The 15,618-nt window shown below is 37.5% G+C and overlaps 1 protein-coding gene across 2 annotated transcripts in view; it reads left to right on the top strand.

The window, feature by feature from the left end:
- The window catches only part of PIEZO2 (piezo type mechanosensitive ion channel component 2), a 514,198-nt gene that overhangs the window by 394,152 nt on the left and 104,428 nt on the right, over nucleotides 1-15,618 (top strand). For both annotated transcript variants that reach the window (XM_027766530.1, XM_027766529.1), the window contains exons 17-18: nucleotides 2,490-2,663; nucleotides 14,811-15,025. In XM_027766530.1, the coding sequence (XP_027622331.1) occupies nucleotides 2,490-2,663; nucleotides 14,811-15,025 (389 nt within the window). The remainder of the gene's footprint in view (nucleotides 1-2,489; nucleotides 2,664-14,810; nucleotides 15,026-15,618) is intronic.

Here is a 15,618-nt window from a genome sequence, read left to right as displayed (position 1 = left end):
TTCTTTTTTTTAAAAGACAGAATCTTACTGAGTCATGATCTTCCTTCCTCAGCTTCCCAAACAGCTGGGAAACTGGGTCTGTCAGTGCACACCACTGCACCTGGCTTTAAGGATGGGCCAGGAATTCAACCTGGGCCTCTCATGTGGCCTTAGACTGTGAAGCAGCAACATCTGCCACACATGCTATCTTGAATGCTATCTTGACTGGGCCGCATGGTAGAATTTTTAAGTCTTTAAAGATCTCTTAACTAACAGAAAACAAGACCAGTTAACATTAAATGGCAGTTGGCCTCTGAGAAGAATGGTGTTTCCTGGAACAGTTAGTGGTGGAGATGAATAACAGAAGTGGGCAGATTTGGGATGTTTAGGACATCGAAAGAAAAGTGGATCAGAGAAATATGAAGGAAAAATCTTAGGGTCAGGGAGACATCTTAATTTCTGAATTTTGCTCCAGAAACTCTGGAATGGAGACAGAAAGGTAGAGAAAACACTGCTAAGAAAAAGAGAGACATCAAGAATACTGTTTTAAAAAATGTTTAATTATGAAATAACTTTGAAGCAAATTCTACCCAGTAAAGATGGTAAATGTGAGAGCCCCCAGAAGGCTATGCTGTATGTACACATTTGAGTCATTGGCATAGATGAGGTATCGGTTCATGGACTAGATGAGATCATCTCAGGGAGGAAGAGAGCTACAACAGATACTCAAAACAGAGTCTTGGACATATTTCTTTTTAAAATTATGTATTTAATTTTATTTATTCATTTATTTGTGTTAATTTGACCAGAGAGAAAGAGAGAGAGAGGGAAAGTGAAAAAGCAAGCGACCAGGTCTGGGACTCGAACTGTGGTTGGCCATGTGTGAGTGTTCAGTGCCAGATTTGGGATGTTTAGGACATCGAAAGAAAAGTGGATCAGAGAAATATGAAGGAAAAATCTTAGGGTCAGGGAGACATCTTAATTTCTGAATTTTGCTCCAGAAACTCTGGAATGGAGACAGAAAGGTAGAGAAAACACTGCTAAGAAAAAGAGAGACATCAAGAATACTGTTTTAAAAAATGTTTAATTATGAAATAACTTTGAAGCAAATTCTACCCAGTAAAGATGGTAAATGTGAGAGCCCCCAGAAGGCTATGCTGTATGTACACATTTGAGTCATTGGCATAGATGAGGTATCGGTTCATGGACTAGATGAGATCATCTCAGGGAGGAAGAGAGCTACAACAGATACTCAAAACAGAGTCTTGGACATATTTCTTTTTAAAATTATGTATTTAATTTTATTTATTCATTTATTTGTGTTAATTTGACCAGAGAGAAAGAGAGAGAGAGGGAAAGTGAAAAAGCAAGCGACCAGGTCTGGGACTCGAACTGTGGTTGGCCATGTGTGAGTGTTCAGTGCCCCAACCACCATGCCACCTGCTGATCCCATATGCCAGAAAGTGAAGAGATAGAGATGGAAGGGGACATCAGGAAATGGTGATAGTATCAAGACCAGAATTGTCTCAAAGGAGATTAGAGATTAAGTGTTTATCAACAAATGGATAAAAGAACGTATGGTATATATACAATGGATTGCTATTCAGTCATTAAAAAGAATGCAGTTCTGCCATTTGAGGTTAAATGGGCAAGCCAATACAACACTATTTTAAGCAAAATTAGGCACAGGAAGAGAAATGCCGTATGTTTTCCTTCATATGTGGAAATTTAAAAAAGAGAGAAGACAGAAAGAAAGAAAGAGAGAGAGAGAGAAAGAAAAGGAAAGAAAGAGAGAAAGAAAGCAAGCCTATAAAAAGGCAGAGGGATGAAAAATGACTACTCAAGACTGGGAAAGATGGAGGTGGGGGTCATGAGTAGGAGGGTGATGCTTAATGCAAACAAAACTACAGAATAGATAAGAGAAATATTTTTTAGGGTTGTAAAATACCATAGTAGAATATAGTTAAACAACTTACTATATATTTCAAAATAACTAAAAGGAATTTGAATGTTCCCAACACAGACAAATGGCTGAGGTGTTGGGTATACTAATTACCCTGAATTAGTCACTACACATCGTGTTTTTATTTTGAAAAATAAATTACATCATATCCTACAAATATGTACAACTTTTATGTGTGACTAGAAAAAGACTAGAGGTTGCATTTAATAAAGGTAGAGAAATAGCCACTGCATTTGACAATCTCAACATTGCTATTGACCATTGTAAAAGCAGATTAGTTGGGTTTGATGAAACAAAAGCCAAATGGAAATGTGTGGGCAAGAGGGATGTAACAAAAAAAAATGAAATACCTGAAAGGCTGTGATGTAGTTTATGATGAAGAAATTTGTCTTTATTGTGTAAGAAGGTGCTTACACTTTCTAAAACATTTGTTTACTTATTTATCTATTTATTTTTTGTGATTTTTCAAGCTGCTGGGTCTGGGACTCAAACCATGGTCAGCCATGTGGATCCAGTGTCCTTGCTTTTATTTCATTTTGTTTTACAGGCTTGAGGATCTTGGCTTAAAGCAGTTTACTGTGGCCGAATTATTCACTCGCATATTCATCCCAACCTCCTTCCTGCTAGTGTGCATTTTACACCTTCACTATTTCCACGACCGGTTCCTGGAACTCACAGACCTCAATTCTATTCCTAGCAAAGAAGACAACACCATATACAGGTGAGCAGATAAGAAAAACACCTCTTGTCATCAGGGAGTCAGCCTTGACGCCATACCTTTGATTGACCACCTTGCTGAAAGCTAATTATCTAAGTTAGAGTTTCAACCTTGAACTTTCCATGAATATCCACTTGAGGGTGATAAAAGAGAAAGAGAAAATAAAAAGCAGGATATTTGATGACAGTTTCTGAAACAATTAATGATGACTTAGGACTGGTTAATGTAATCTTGACAGCCAAATGAATAGATTCAGAGTGGTTGTCCAGATAAAAATAGTTTAGAATTGGTGCTGTATATTTTGTATCAAGGCTGGTCATATGTTTTCAAATAATCACAGAATCTGGCTAATCTGGCTACTTCACAGGATGTGTTTTCTATTGGCCTGGCCACCAATAAAGTCACTGTGAGACCATATCAAGAGATCATTGCAGAATGTTCACTTCCATTTGGGAAATAAAATACCTTGGCAAAAGGAGAGTATGTACAATCAATAGATTAGAATGATATTTAAGTACATAAATTCAAGGAAGTGTCTCCTTTAAGAAGTTTAGTGGGCTTTTCCCCTCACCAGTGAAAATGAATTGTTTCTAAGTAACAGATGGGATATTTCTTTATCTGTCCATGTTTGTTCAGACCACAGTGTGTTATTGCAGATCTCTCAATCTCTTCCATCAGAGGGAAATTATAAACGTTCTTCTAATGAGTGCTAACAATGATTTTCCTCTGTGCCTCATATTTAGCTTATGATTCAGTTATTAGGAAAACACTTGTTAAGCAAGTGAAGGAGCAAAGGGTTGTATAAGGGGTGCACAGAGTCCACAGTTGAGAATTCCCCTTAATTCTTTGAATTCAAGGGGAAAAAAAAAGCATATCAATAGAAGATGAAGTAGGATTTTGTTACATACATACAATACAAATTTTCTATTTTCTGCTGTAGTAGGAAGTCAAATTATGGATAATTCTGAAATACTTTTATTAAAGATGAACAACATTTTGCAATCTTTATTTAAGACCAGCAGATGTATTTCTTTGTGTTTTGTCTAACCCAAGAATATGTTGAGTTTCTGTTCTGGAGTATATTCAGGATGGCTGTCAGTATGTCAATGTAATCTTGACAGCCAAATGAATAGATTCAGAGTGGTTGTCCAAATAAAAATAGTTTAGACTTGGTGCTGTATATTTTGTATAAAGGCTGGTCATATGTTCTCAAATAATCACAGAATCTGGCTAATCTGGCTACTTCACAGGATGTGTTTTCTATTCATTGACATACTGACTCCCAACCAACAGAGCCAAGAGATGTCAACCAGTCATTCTTTCTTATACCATCTTGCCACCATAAGTAGTTAGGCTCAGCTAAAACTTACCTACCCCCTATGCCCCAGCAGGCAGGAGGGTCTAGGAAGAATCAGTGGCTCATATGCTCCATAACTAGCTCCTATTTAATTCAGTGGTAAATATTAGAAAACTAAAGCAATTATGAGATGCCTAGGGACTCATAAGGGAGATGATTCATAGGAAACCTTTCAGGCAGGGAAGAATCACCCTAAGTTTAAACATTCATAAATCAATGGCTGCTTTAGAAAGTGAGAGTTGTAAATAATTAGAAAAAAATTATTATCTGCTAGTTCTCTTGACATTATTTATGATATTGGTGGATAAAATTAGTGTGTGATATTTAACTCTGAACAGGTAATATACTTTATATAAGTAAACACCCTCACTGTTTATTTAAAAGTCATAACCTAAGAAAATCTTTTAGTTAGCAGAACAGATTTGTATGTTTGGGAAAGAGATGTAATTCTTGATGTTGTTAATAATGCCTTTATATATTTTTTCTCTTCTACATGCCTTTTTCCCTTCCATTTTTGTTTTCTTTTCACTAAAATTTCCTCCAGTATGTAGGAGCTTTATTTTCAGCCATTATTATTATCATCATGTGTCTGAGTCTTCTTTTATGCTTCCAAATTGAAGTATAAATCACATTTACTGCAAAACATAGAGATTTCCAGGGACATGGTTTTGCAAAAGACAATACAGGTCAGCAAAGGTTTTACAGCCTGTAAGAATTCCAGGCTTTGGACCTCATATAAGTGGAAATAGAATTTGTTCCACCAAGTCCCTTTAAGTATCTATGGCAGTTTTTAATGATGCAGGTTCTAGGGAGGGACTATAGCCACATCAAGATGTGCATGTACTATCTGTATCCTCAGCAGTTACAGTTGTAGTAGCCCTTCACTACTTTTTTGCTATAGGGCACGTACGCTCCCCAGACAGAGACAGAGAGACAGAAAGCGAGAAATCACTCCCCAGGGGGGATGGTCACGCTGCAATCCCTTCTCCCTACTCCTCTCGGAATCTTGGGCATGCACGCACACACGCCCAGCGTGAGTCTTAAGCCACCCGGTCTGGGATGCAAACCGTGGTTGACTACATGTGAGTCCAGCGACATAGTCATTACACTAACTGCTGGTCCCAAGAAAATTCTTTTTTAAAAAGAAATATTTATTTAATTTTATTTATTATTACTATCATTAATTTTATTTGTCATAGGGCATGTGAGCTCACCAGAGCTTTTTTATTTTTTTCCCAAGGTTTTAGGGGCATGTGAGCTCACCAGAGCTTTTTTATTTTCCTCCCAAGGTTTTATCCATAGGGTGCATGCACTCTCAGAGAGGAGAGAAACAGAAAGAGACAGTGAGAGGAAAACTAAGAAGTCATCTGACACAGAAGATGGCCACAACACAATCCTTTTACTTCCGTTCTCTTCCTGAGATTTTGGGCACACACACGCATGCACCTGGTGTGATTTTAAGCCTGCCGTTTCCAGGACTCAAACCGTAGTTGTCCATGTGGGAGTCCAGCACCTTCTCTGCTGGCCCCACCTCATAGTCCCCCCCCGCCAATTTGGTCTTCAGTGACCAAAAACTTGCTAGAATTAGAAATATTCCCAGAGTTAGGACTATCTATCATACCTTGTTTGCTCTGTTCCCAACTCCTAATGCATGCTTTATGATCATGCCCCACAAATCAGAAATAATCAATTCACTGTATTCATTAAACTAATTTAACTACTATTGCTCCTATAACTATACAACAATTCTTTTTATTTGGTCCATTTGTGTCTGTATGTATGTGTAATATATGATACACATATGTAATATAGGCAAATGTCACCTGTGTATGAAACAGAATTTACTGTGTTTAGCCTTACAGAATTTCACAGTTAGCATTATAAAAAAGTTTGATAATATACACAGGAGAAACTGTTATTATATCTAAGTAAGAAGTCTCAGTAATATCATTTCATGTCTCTTAATAATATGTAACATTACAACATAATTATATTTATTTCTAAATATGTGATTAATAAGTTTCCTAAGACCTATTCAAATATTAATGACTTTTATATCACTTTAATTTGCCTACGATTTGTTTGAGGAAATATGTGTATAACTTCAGTTTTAGACAACCTTGGAAAATAATAACATGTTGAATATGATTACTAAGTAGGGTTTCATTTTTCTTTTTAATTCTGGGGAAGGAACAAAAATTATTTTAGATTATATTTCCTTTGATAGAATGTACCTTGAGAAATTTAAATATTAAACATTTTGAATAAATGGGGGAGGGATGAGGAAAATGGGGAGACATTATCGTCACGTGTTTTTCCTGAGTATGACTGATTTCACGTTGCTACTGAATCTTGCTGCCTAGACGCTTCAGTCGTGACACCTGTGTGGATGATGATTCACCTGATGGTAGGAAGCTTGAGACAGTCTACTTCATTCATCTCTGTCTAACAGTCTCCTCTTTCTCTCTCCAACCTGTGTCCCATTGCATCCTTGTGCTTCCATCTCTCACCTCGTAGCCATGCCAAAGTCAATGGTCGCGTATATCTAATAATAAATAGGTGGGTACTTCAATGTTTTCTCTCTTACCTTTGTTAAAAGCTATTCTTGGTGTGTTAAACTCTTTACTGCTTGTAAATGAAAAGTTATGTCATCTGAGAGTGTCCGACGGTCTTCAGGTATGCTCGTGGATGTATTTTGCAAATCGAACCATTTGGTGTTTCTACTGAATGGTGCTGTGCGTGGATGTGGAGGTGGTCGAGGGTCTTCAGCTGATGCTCAGCCTTTGATCTTGGTTCAAACTTACGTCCCCTTTATTTCCTGTTTTGGTAGAAGTAGTTCAAAGCTAGGCTTTCCTGAGAGCTCATTTCTCTCTTAAACACACAATTCAGAGCTCAGCTCAAGAACCACCTCCTCCACAGACCCTCCCATAAATGCCGACATCCCTGCTGAAAGTCATCTGCCCTTCCTCTGAATCCCCACGGCACCTTATTACTGCTGCTCTCCTGACACATGCCTTCCAGTCCGCTCTCTGCAATTTGTTTATCTCCTCTGCTAGAGTCATAAGCTTCCCAGGCCTAGACTCCCTGTATAATTCACAAGATGTCTCCAGGGCCTTACCTATTAGTCGATAGTCAGTAGATTTTTTATAAGAGAGGTTTTGGCAATAGGGTGCACTTGCTGGAGAGAAGAGAGACAGAGAGAAATCATCCCCAGGGGGGACGGCCACACCACATGCCTTCTCCTCCATTCTCTTCTCAGGATTTTGAGTGAGTTAAGGCACTGTGTCTAGTACTCGAACTATGGTCAACTACATGGGAATCCAGCAACATAGCCATTATGCCATCTGCTGGTCTCATCAATAGATTTTTTTTTTAATGAATGAAATAAAAAGGTCCACAACCATGTATAGTTTTAAAAACATCAATTTTTTCAACTATATCTCCACTTGAAGGATCAGCATATTATTGAAAGAAGGCTGATCACATCATGGGTTTCACAATATGTCTGCATACTACAAAAGATGCAAAGAGACACTGCATGACTCTACCTCAGGATGCATATTACCCAGCTGGGGAGATAAAACACACAATGTCTATACATCATGAAAAGCAAGCTTTATTAAGTGTTGTGCAAGGAGTTATCCTCAAAGTGCCTCAAAGACTACAGAGAAAAGATCCTTTGGGATCTAAATTCCTGAAACAATTCTTGCTTTATTAAGTAAGTGAATTGAAAGATTCATCCTTATATATTTAAGTCATCAGTAATAACCCTAGTAAGTTATTGTAGTTAATAGAAACATGCATCTTGAAATAAATCCAATTTACAAAATAACCCTTCAGAAGATTTGTTCATCCTTATTTCATTTGCTTTTCTCTTTGGTTAAATCCTAAGGAAGGTGACCATACGACAAACCCTAGGAGGAAGAACTTCTAGGAAACAAGTGTAGAAAATGTGCAGGTCACTATGTAGAATGCTGAAGAAGAGGGTATGGGATCTGGCTGGCTGGTCTCTCTTGGGGGCCAGTTTTGTTGACAGCCTGAAAGATGAAAGTCCACCTTTAGTTTTTAGCTGATAGGTAGAGAATTAAGAAACAGACTCTGGCTAGAAATCTTAAGCAACTATTTAAATATAATTTCTCCAAACATAAGGTACAACTCTCTACCTGTTTATTTATCATTGTATCTAACATTTGCTCTATGAGGAAATGGCTGAAATGCGAAGGAAGGCAGGAGGTGGTCGGATGAGGTCCATCAGCAACAACTGATAGGATTCCTGATCCTGATAGTCCAGACTTCTCCCAAGAGGAAGCCTATACCAGTTTCCCCAAATCACAAGGCCAAAGACTTTATTCAGGAATTCAGACTCAAGGTCATCCAAAGTCCTTAAAAACTTGAAACATTCCAACTCTACCATTATCTTCTTTTGAGTGAAATCTCTCATTTTTATATGAATGTTAACATTTAAGAAATATTAACATGTTAACATGTTAACAATGTTAACATTAAGAGATTTAAAGAGATGCCAGAGCTATTCCCGAGCAGTATCAAACAAATCTCTCTCCCACCTTACAACATGCTTCTGAAAAATGTGTAATTTTACATATGTACATAAAGTGTGCCCAATTATCAGTAGAGCCTTCTGTTCTGTTCATTTGAACATTCAAGTGAATCCTTTCATAAAGCAAATAAGCTTCCTTTCTCACATATTTCTTTATACCCAATTTATTTTATAAGGAGAAAAATGTGTTTATAGATGTTAATTCTTAACTGAAAGAGGAGGCATACACAATTCCACTTTGGGATTGATTAAAATTTAGATATTACCTTACAAGGTATGAGATAAGAGAGGTGTTGAGGACAAAGGATCCCTTTGATAAACGTTTAATAATATGAGTAATTGCAGCGAAGTTCCAAACACTCTTGTAAACATTATGAGGAATTTTCAAATAGTTTGTGGAAAATAGAATTAAAGTATAAGTTCATTTTGTTGCCAAAAATTTTGAAATCCATGCATAACTTTCTCATAATATGCATTTTCCATTTTACATGAACTTTTTTAAGGTCCCCACCCTTGCTCCTAGTATAAATTAAAATATTTTAACAGGAACAATGTTCATATATACAAGAAGTAGAGTTATTATCTCTAATTTCACTTAATAGATTTATTTGGAAAAATCACCATCTCACATGTTTAAGATGTGATATTAAATTTATAAAATCAGTTGTTAATATGTGAGTACTATCTTCTAAAAGTGCTTTCGAATTCTAGAAAATGATTTATTTTAAGTAGTATAATGTTCTACTTTACATATATGTAACACTACAAATTTGCAAGACATTTTTCTAATAGTCTAATGAATGGTGTAAGTGAAGTTTATATACCACATGCTACAAATTAAAATAATTTTTTAAAATGGCATTTACACTAAAGAATTTTACAACAGTAGAATTTCTATTTTCTTTTTTTAAAATAATTTTTTATTTTATTTTATTTTATTCATTTGTTTATTTTTTATTTTTTAGTTTGACCAGAGAGAGACAGAGGGTGAGAGTGAGAGAGAGAAGAAATGAGAAAGCAAGCCACCAGATTCAGGACTCAAACCCTGGTCAGCCATGCGGGAGTGTCCAGCACCTTAACCACCACGCCACCTGCTGGTCCCACATTTCTATTTTCTTTAATAGAAGCTAGCTTAATATGTAGCTTTTCCAAATCAAGTCCAAGTTCAAAATTAAGCCTCCGCAACTCCCTCTTTATGTCACTGAGTTTCTTTGTTTCAAATAAGAATGCCTCTCCTCCCCAGCACAGAATTTCTTCATTCCAGCTTCAGTGCATTACAGCATACCCCAAGCACAATACTACATTTTGAAAGGTGTGAAGAGAGTAAGAGTGTATGCCTTTTAGAGTCCCTAGAACACTTACTTAGATGAACTAATGCAGATACAGATGGAGAGACGTACGCATTGAAGACTGTACATAGCTGTGGAAGCACAGGATGGACAAATAGATAACTGTCATGTCATCTGCTTTGTTAGAATGCAAAAGCAGAGGACCGCTTAACTTCAGAATTATTCAGTAAGATGGTTAGAACCCAATCCCGAGATATAATAAAAGCAAGGAAACACAGATATCCATAAAGATAAAGCAAAGAGAAAACAAACAAACAAACACAAACATCCTATGGAAAAGTGCACAAAATGGTGTGACTTAGGGAAGTGGAGGAGAGGGCTTTTCTGAGAATCCAGTCAGTTCAGACCATGTCTACTTAGAGTCCTAGAGGAAAAATCCTTTACGTGATCATCAGCTAATTAGCATTGTAAGTTCTTAGTCTCAAGTTTCAGGGAACATTTTTACTAGAGTGTAATTTTTATTTAGTTTATGGAAAAATCAAGATCCTAATTTTTAAATTTATTCTAATTTTAATATTATTTGCTATGGAGGTGAGAAGCTGAATTAAAGTACGGAGGCTTTGTGAGAGCTGATAGAATTGTTTGTTCTAGCAAACTGCGGCTCATCTGCCTCTAAATTCACATTTATCCAAGCAAATAACTACAGAGTGTATACAATGGTCAGAGGTTATATTCAGAGAACAGAGTAGATAGACTATTAGGAGACAGATTTCCAAGGAAGAAATGATTGCACTTTTTCTTCTGAATGTTTTCTGTTTTTTATTTTTCTGAGAGGGAGTAATTTTTGCCATAGGGCGCATGTGCTCACCAAACTGACAGAGAGAAAGTGAGAAGTCATCCCCCAGCAGGGATGGTCATGCCTCAATCCCTTCTCCTCCATTCTCCTCTTGGGATTTTGGGCACACACGCACACGCACCCAGCATGAGTTTTAAGCTGCCAGATCTGGGACTCAAACCACAGTCGACTATGTGGGATTCCAGGGATATAACCATTATGCCATCTGCTGGTCCCCTGAATGGTCTTTTTAAGACATACTTAAATTCTGTTAAAGAATGTATTGGTGACAGAATTATAGTCTAGGTTTGGTAACTTCCGTACTGTCCATCACTATGTGGTCCTTCACACAAACATATTTCTAATTCTGTCTTTTCACTAGGATGAATTTATAGTATAGATCATCAAAATATATAGCATATGAAAACCTATCATTAGAAGAGGGTTTCTTACTTTACATTTTTTCCATGAGTAGCAAAACAATCTGCTAACTATTAGCAGAAGCCACTTTGATTTTCACAACATCCTATAAAGTAGGCATTTTTATTATCATTTCACAGATTAGAAAACTGAGACTTAAAGACAGGTTAAGAAGTTTTGCCATGTCACTCAGCTAGTAAGTTGCCTGGCTGAGGTTTGAAGCCAAGTCTCTCTGATTCTAAAACCATGCTTTTAACATTCTTCACTATTGTCTTCCAAAAATGCTATGATAGAAGTGAAAAAGTAAGAGAAAAATGGAAGGAGTCACACAGGTGTGTTTATAATACAGTAAGCTTATGTATTTAAAATATTTTCACCTATACTTTTTTGTTTTGTTTTGTCTTTGCCATAGGGCACATGCACTCGCCAGAGAGAGACAGAGAGAGGAAAGTGAGAAATCACCTCCTGGGAGGATGGCCACACCACAATCTTTTCTCCTCTACTCTCCTCCTGGTATTCAGCGTGCATACGCACACATGCCTTTTCAAGCTGTAGTCCAGGACTTCAACTATGATCGGCCATGTGGGAATCCAGCTCCTTAACCACTACAGCCCCTACTGGCTCCAATCTATACATGTTTTATGCATGCAAATTTTCATGAATGTATTATATAATACAAAATACAGCTCACTGCAATTTCTCAATGAACAAATTTCTAGACTAGTCAGTGACAGCCTGATATATGAGTTCCCTCTTTTCTTTTTTTTTTGACGTCCATTACAAGCTTATGAGGTTAGACTATCTCTAGTTAGAGAGTTTCTGGGTGTTCTGTGCCCTATTTCTGCTTAAGAATCAGGTCGCAGGGAAACGAGCAATCTTAGATGCAAAGCTTCACTTCCCGTCTATCCTCAGCTCTGTCTGATCTCAGGTCTCTTGTAGACTGTTACAAATTTCTAGAGGTAGATCTCTGAACCTACTTCCAAAAGGCTTTCTCTGATTTCTTCTGATTCTTCCAGTCAGCAGACTCCCCCCAGCATGTCCTGCCTGTGGCCCAGCAGATTGAGGGCATTGTTGTTTGAGGATGTTTTGCTGTGTAGGCATGATAGCAACTGAAGTCTGTATCGAGTTTCAGCACTTTTTATTAGAAACTTGCTTGTCAGTCTGAATTTGTAGCAGTGTTAATGTAGACGTTTGAGACAGATCCTGAGTTAGTCACACTTGTACTGTAACACTGCCAAAGTCCTTGTCCCAATGAAAGGTATCTCCTCACTTATCAAATGCAGTCCTGCAGCAATGCCGAAGAACACAAATACAGATTGTCATTGTGTAGCACCTGGCTGCTTCCACACTGAATAATATCGAACATGTTCTTAAAGTTCTGACAAACATGAACAGCAAATATATACCCTGAGAGGTGATGTGTAGTGCTGGTGTAGAAGATATAGTATTTCTTTCTTTCTTTCTTAACTGTACTTAACTTTATTTATTTTAATTTTTTTAATTTATTTTTTAATTTGACCAGAAAGGGACAGAGAGAGAGAGAGAAAGTGAGAAAGCAAACTGCTAGGCCCAGGGCTTGGACTGTGGTTGGCCATGTGGGAGTGCAGCATATTTACCCTCCACACGACCTGCCGGCTCCAAAGATATGGCATTTCAGTTTCAAGAATAGTTAATATTCCTGAAGTCAGGATGGTGAGCTACTCAGTTTAATAAAATAAGAAAGTACTATGTCAGCATAATTCCTTCCACTGATGTGGAGCTATCCTTGAGTGCTCTTTCTGCATTAAATTAATAATTTGTGTTTTTTGTACTATAATTTACCTGCTTGGCACTCAAAAGCCCTTTCCTCGTATTGGCCTCTGAGTTTCCTTTTGAGTGATAACCTCTCTAAAAGTCTGAGGACAATGTAGATTCATTATGGAAGTTTCCCAAAATGATAGTAATGTTTCCAAATATAAAATCTGCAAGTTGAAACTTGAATTCCTTCTAGACAAATTTCTTTATTTTATAGAAAATTTATTAAATTCCAGAGAAGTCTATTAACTTATCAGAGCCCACAATTATATAGCTAGAGTAACATTATTAATTGCCCATCCTATTATAACCATCTGAAATTTATTAATTGTTACACATGGAGAAGACTACCAATATTTCCTGAAGACTGTTTTTCTAATACGACTTTATTGCCCACAAGTGTTTATTAAAACATTAATTCAGGGGCCAGATCATGGTGTGGTGGTTGGGGTGCTGGACTCCCACATGGTCAACTGCAGTTCAAGTCCTGGACCTGGCAGCTTGAAACTCATGTTGGGCACATGTGTGTGCATGCCCAAAACCCTAAGAGGGGAATGGAGGAGAAGAGATTATGACATGGCCATCCCCCCAGGGAGTAATTTCACTTTTTCTGTCTTTCTGTTTCTCTCTATCTCTCCAGCTAGCACACACACTCTCTAGCAAAAATTTCTCTTAAAAAAAATTAACTCAGTATAAATACTAATTGTCCTGATCCGATCAATACACATCGTATTTTTCAACTGAAAAATCACATTATATCCCACAAATAGGTGCATTATTATATGTCAGTAAAAAAAGATGAACAAATAAATAAACATTAATTTAAACATAAATATAAAAATACATAGATTTTTTTCTTTTTTAAGTAGGAGAAGAATCATGATCATCACAGTCTACTGTGAAACAAATGGCCACATCCCAGTTGCTGTTCGGCTCAGTGAAGCCCTTTCCCTGTGTTGGCCTCTGGCTGAGGTTCCCCCTCAGCCTTTTCCTTGCTGGCAGTGAACAGTTTGCATCAGTAACCCTCAGACAGGAGGAGAGGCAGATGTCCACCCTACTCCTGAAAGCATTTAGCTTCTACAGCATATGCGTTCACTGATGGTAGAATGGGATGAGTGGGCAAAGGTTGACTAAGAGCACAAGTTATTTAGGAATTTCTAAAAACTTACCAAAAGAAATGTGAATGACTTGATTCTTGCGGGATGGCTTGTTGCGTTACTAAAAAAGCATGATATACTTTGCCTCAGTAGTCTGTATGTTCTCTTATTTAAAAACCCGCACCCTGTCCACTCTCAGGTCAGTTGCCAAGCCTAGAGTTCATAGCAAAAGCACGCTATTGGTGCCAACCTGGAATGCTCTTGGCATTAGGACATTACTGCAACTGGCCTACAGGAATGCAATAGTGGATGATATGTAGCATGATATGTGATCTCTGACATTCCTTATAATTCTTCTGTTCTCATCTCCTTTTTTTCCTTTCTATTTCAATTACTTTGAGCAGCATCAAGAAAAAATTACCAATCCACCAAAATGAGTAAGTCCCCCTGTGAGGCCATGAAATGCTTGCTCTACACGATGCCATTTCATGCTTCTACATCCTAAACTCTGACCATTTTCTCCTCCAGGAAAAATGTCAAGTTTAGGTGTTGATAGCTCTCATTACTGACTAATCACTAGACCCTGAATTAGAAAAGCTAACAAAACCTAACCGAGTTGACAGTTTGTTTTTACAAAGAACTTAAAACAAACAGAAAGTGTCAAGATGCTAACACCCACATTGCAAGGTCTTTGAACATGCACTGATTTTTGTTTTTGTTTATCCTCCTTTTACTTGCCCCTCACTCAGATCTCTTTCAACATGTCTTCCTCTTCTGACTCAGTCTCTCTCTGCCAACAGGTTGGCCCACCCTGAGGGAAGCCTTCCAGACCTCACCATGATGAATCTTAGTGCCAGCTTAGAAAAGCCAGAGGTGAAGAAGTTGACTGAGTCTGGGGAGAAGTCAGAGGGATGCTCTGAAAAAGATGAGAATGGAGAACCTGGGAAAGACAGCGAGGAGTCCGAGGAGGATGAAGAGGAAGAGGAGGAATCAGAGGAGGAAGAAGAGACATCAGGTAATCAATCAGCCAACTCCCAGCCACTGCTCAGAATGTCCTGCATACCAGGCTGAGCAAATGAAAGAATGACTCACTTCAAAAAGGACACAGGAAATTTTGAAGGTTCATGGGAAAATGAAACTAAAGTATGAGTTTACTTTATTGGAAACAGTTTTGAAATCCATAGTTTTTTCATTATATGCATTTCCACGAACTTTTAAAATAAAATAGAGTGCTCCAGTAAGTAAAATAAAAGTTGGATTTATTTTTTATTTTTTATTTTGGAGCAGGTTATGGGCTTGGAGTTGGCTGTTGGAGTTATAATATTCCTGTTCTAATGTCTCCAGTAATTCCCTTAGTCTGACTGAGTGGAAGAGCAAGATGGTTGGTTATCGATTTCCAACTAATTAGCAGTGCTTCGTGGAGACACTTAAGGGGATGTAGCTCTAACCATCTCTTAGTCAGAAATCTCTCATAGGATCATTTCCTACCAGAAGCAAAAACAGGCCACTGTGCAGAATTTCTGAAAGTCCTAGACATGACCTTTACAAACACAATCAAAAAAAAAAAAAATTCTAGGCTTTCCCAGAAACCCAATAATTAAGAACACA

This window comes from Tupaia chinensis, unplaced genomic scaffold (genome assembly GCF_000334495.1).
Source record: "Tupaia chinensis unplaced genomic scaffold, TupChi_1.0 Scaffold143584_1, whole genome shotgun sequence".
Lineage (NCBI taxonomy): Eukaryota > Metazoa > Chordata > Mammalia > Scandentia > Tupaiidae > Tupaia > Tupaia belangeri.
The sequence above is the reverse complement of the archived record's forward strand: the minus strand, read 5'-3'. Positions and strand labels throughout refer to the sequence as shown.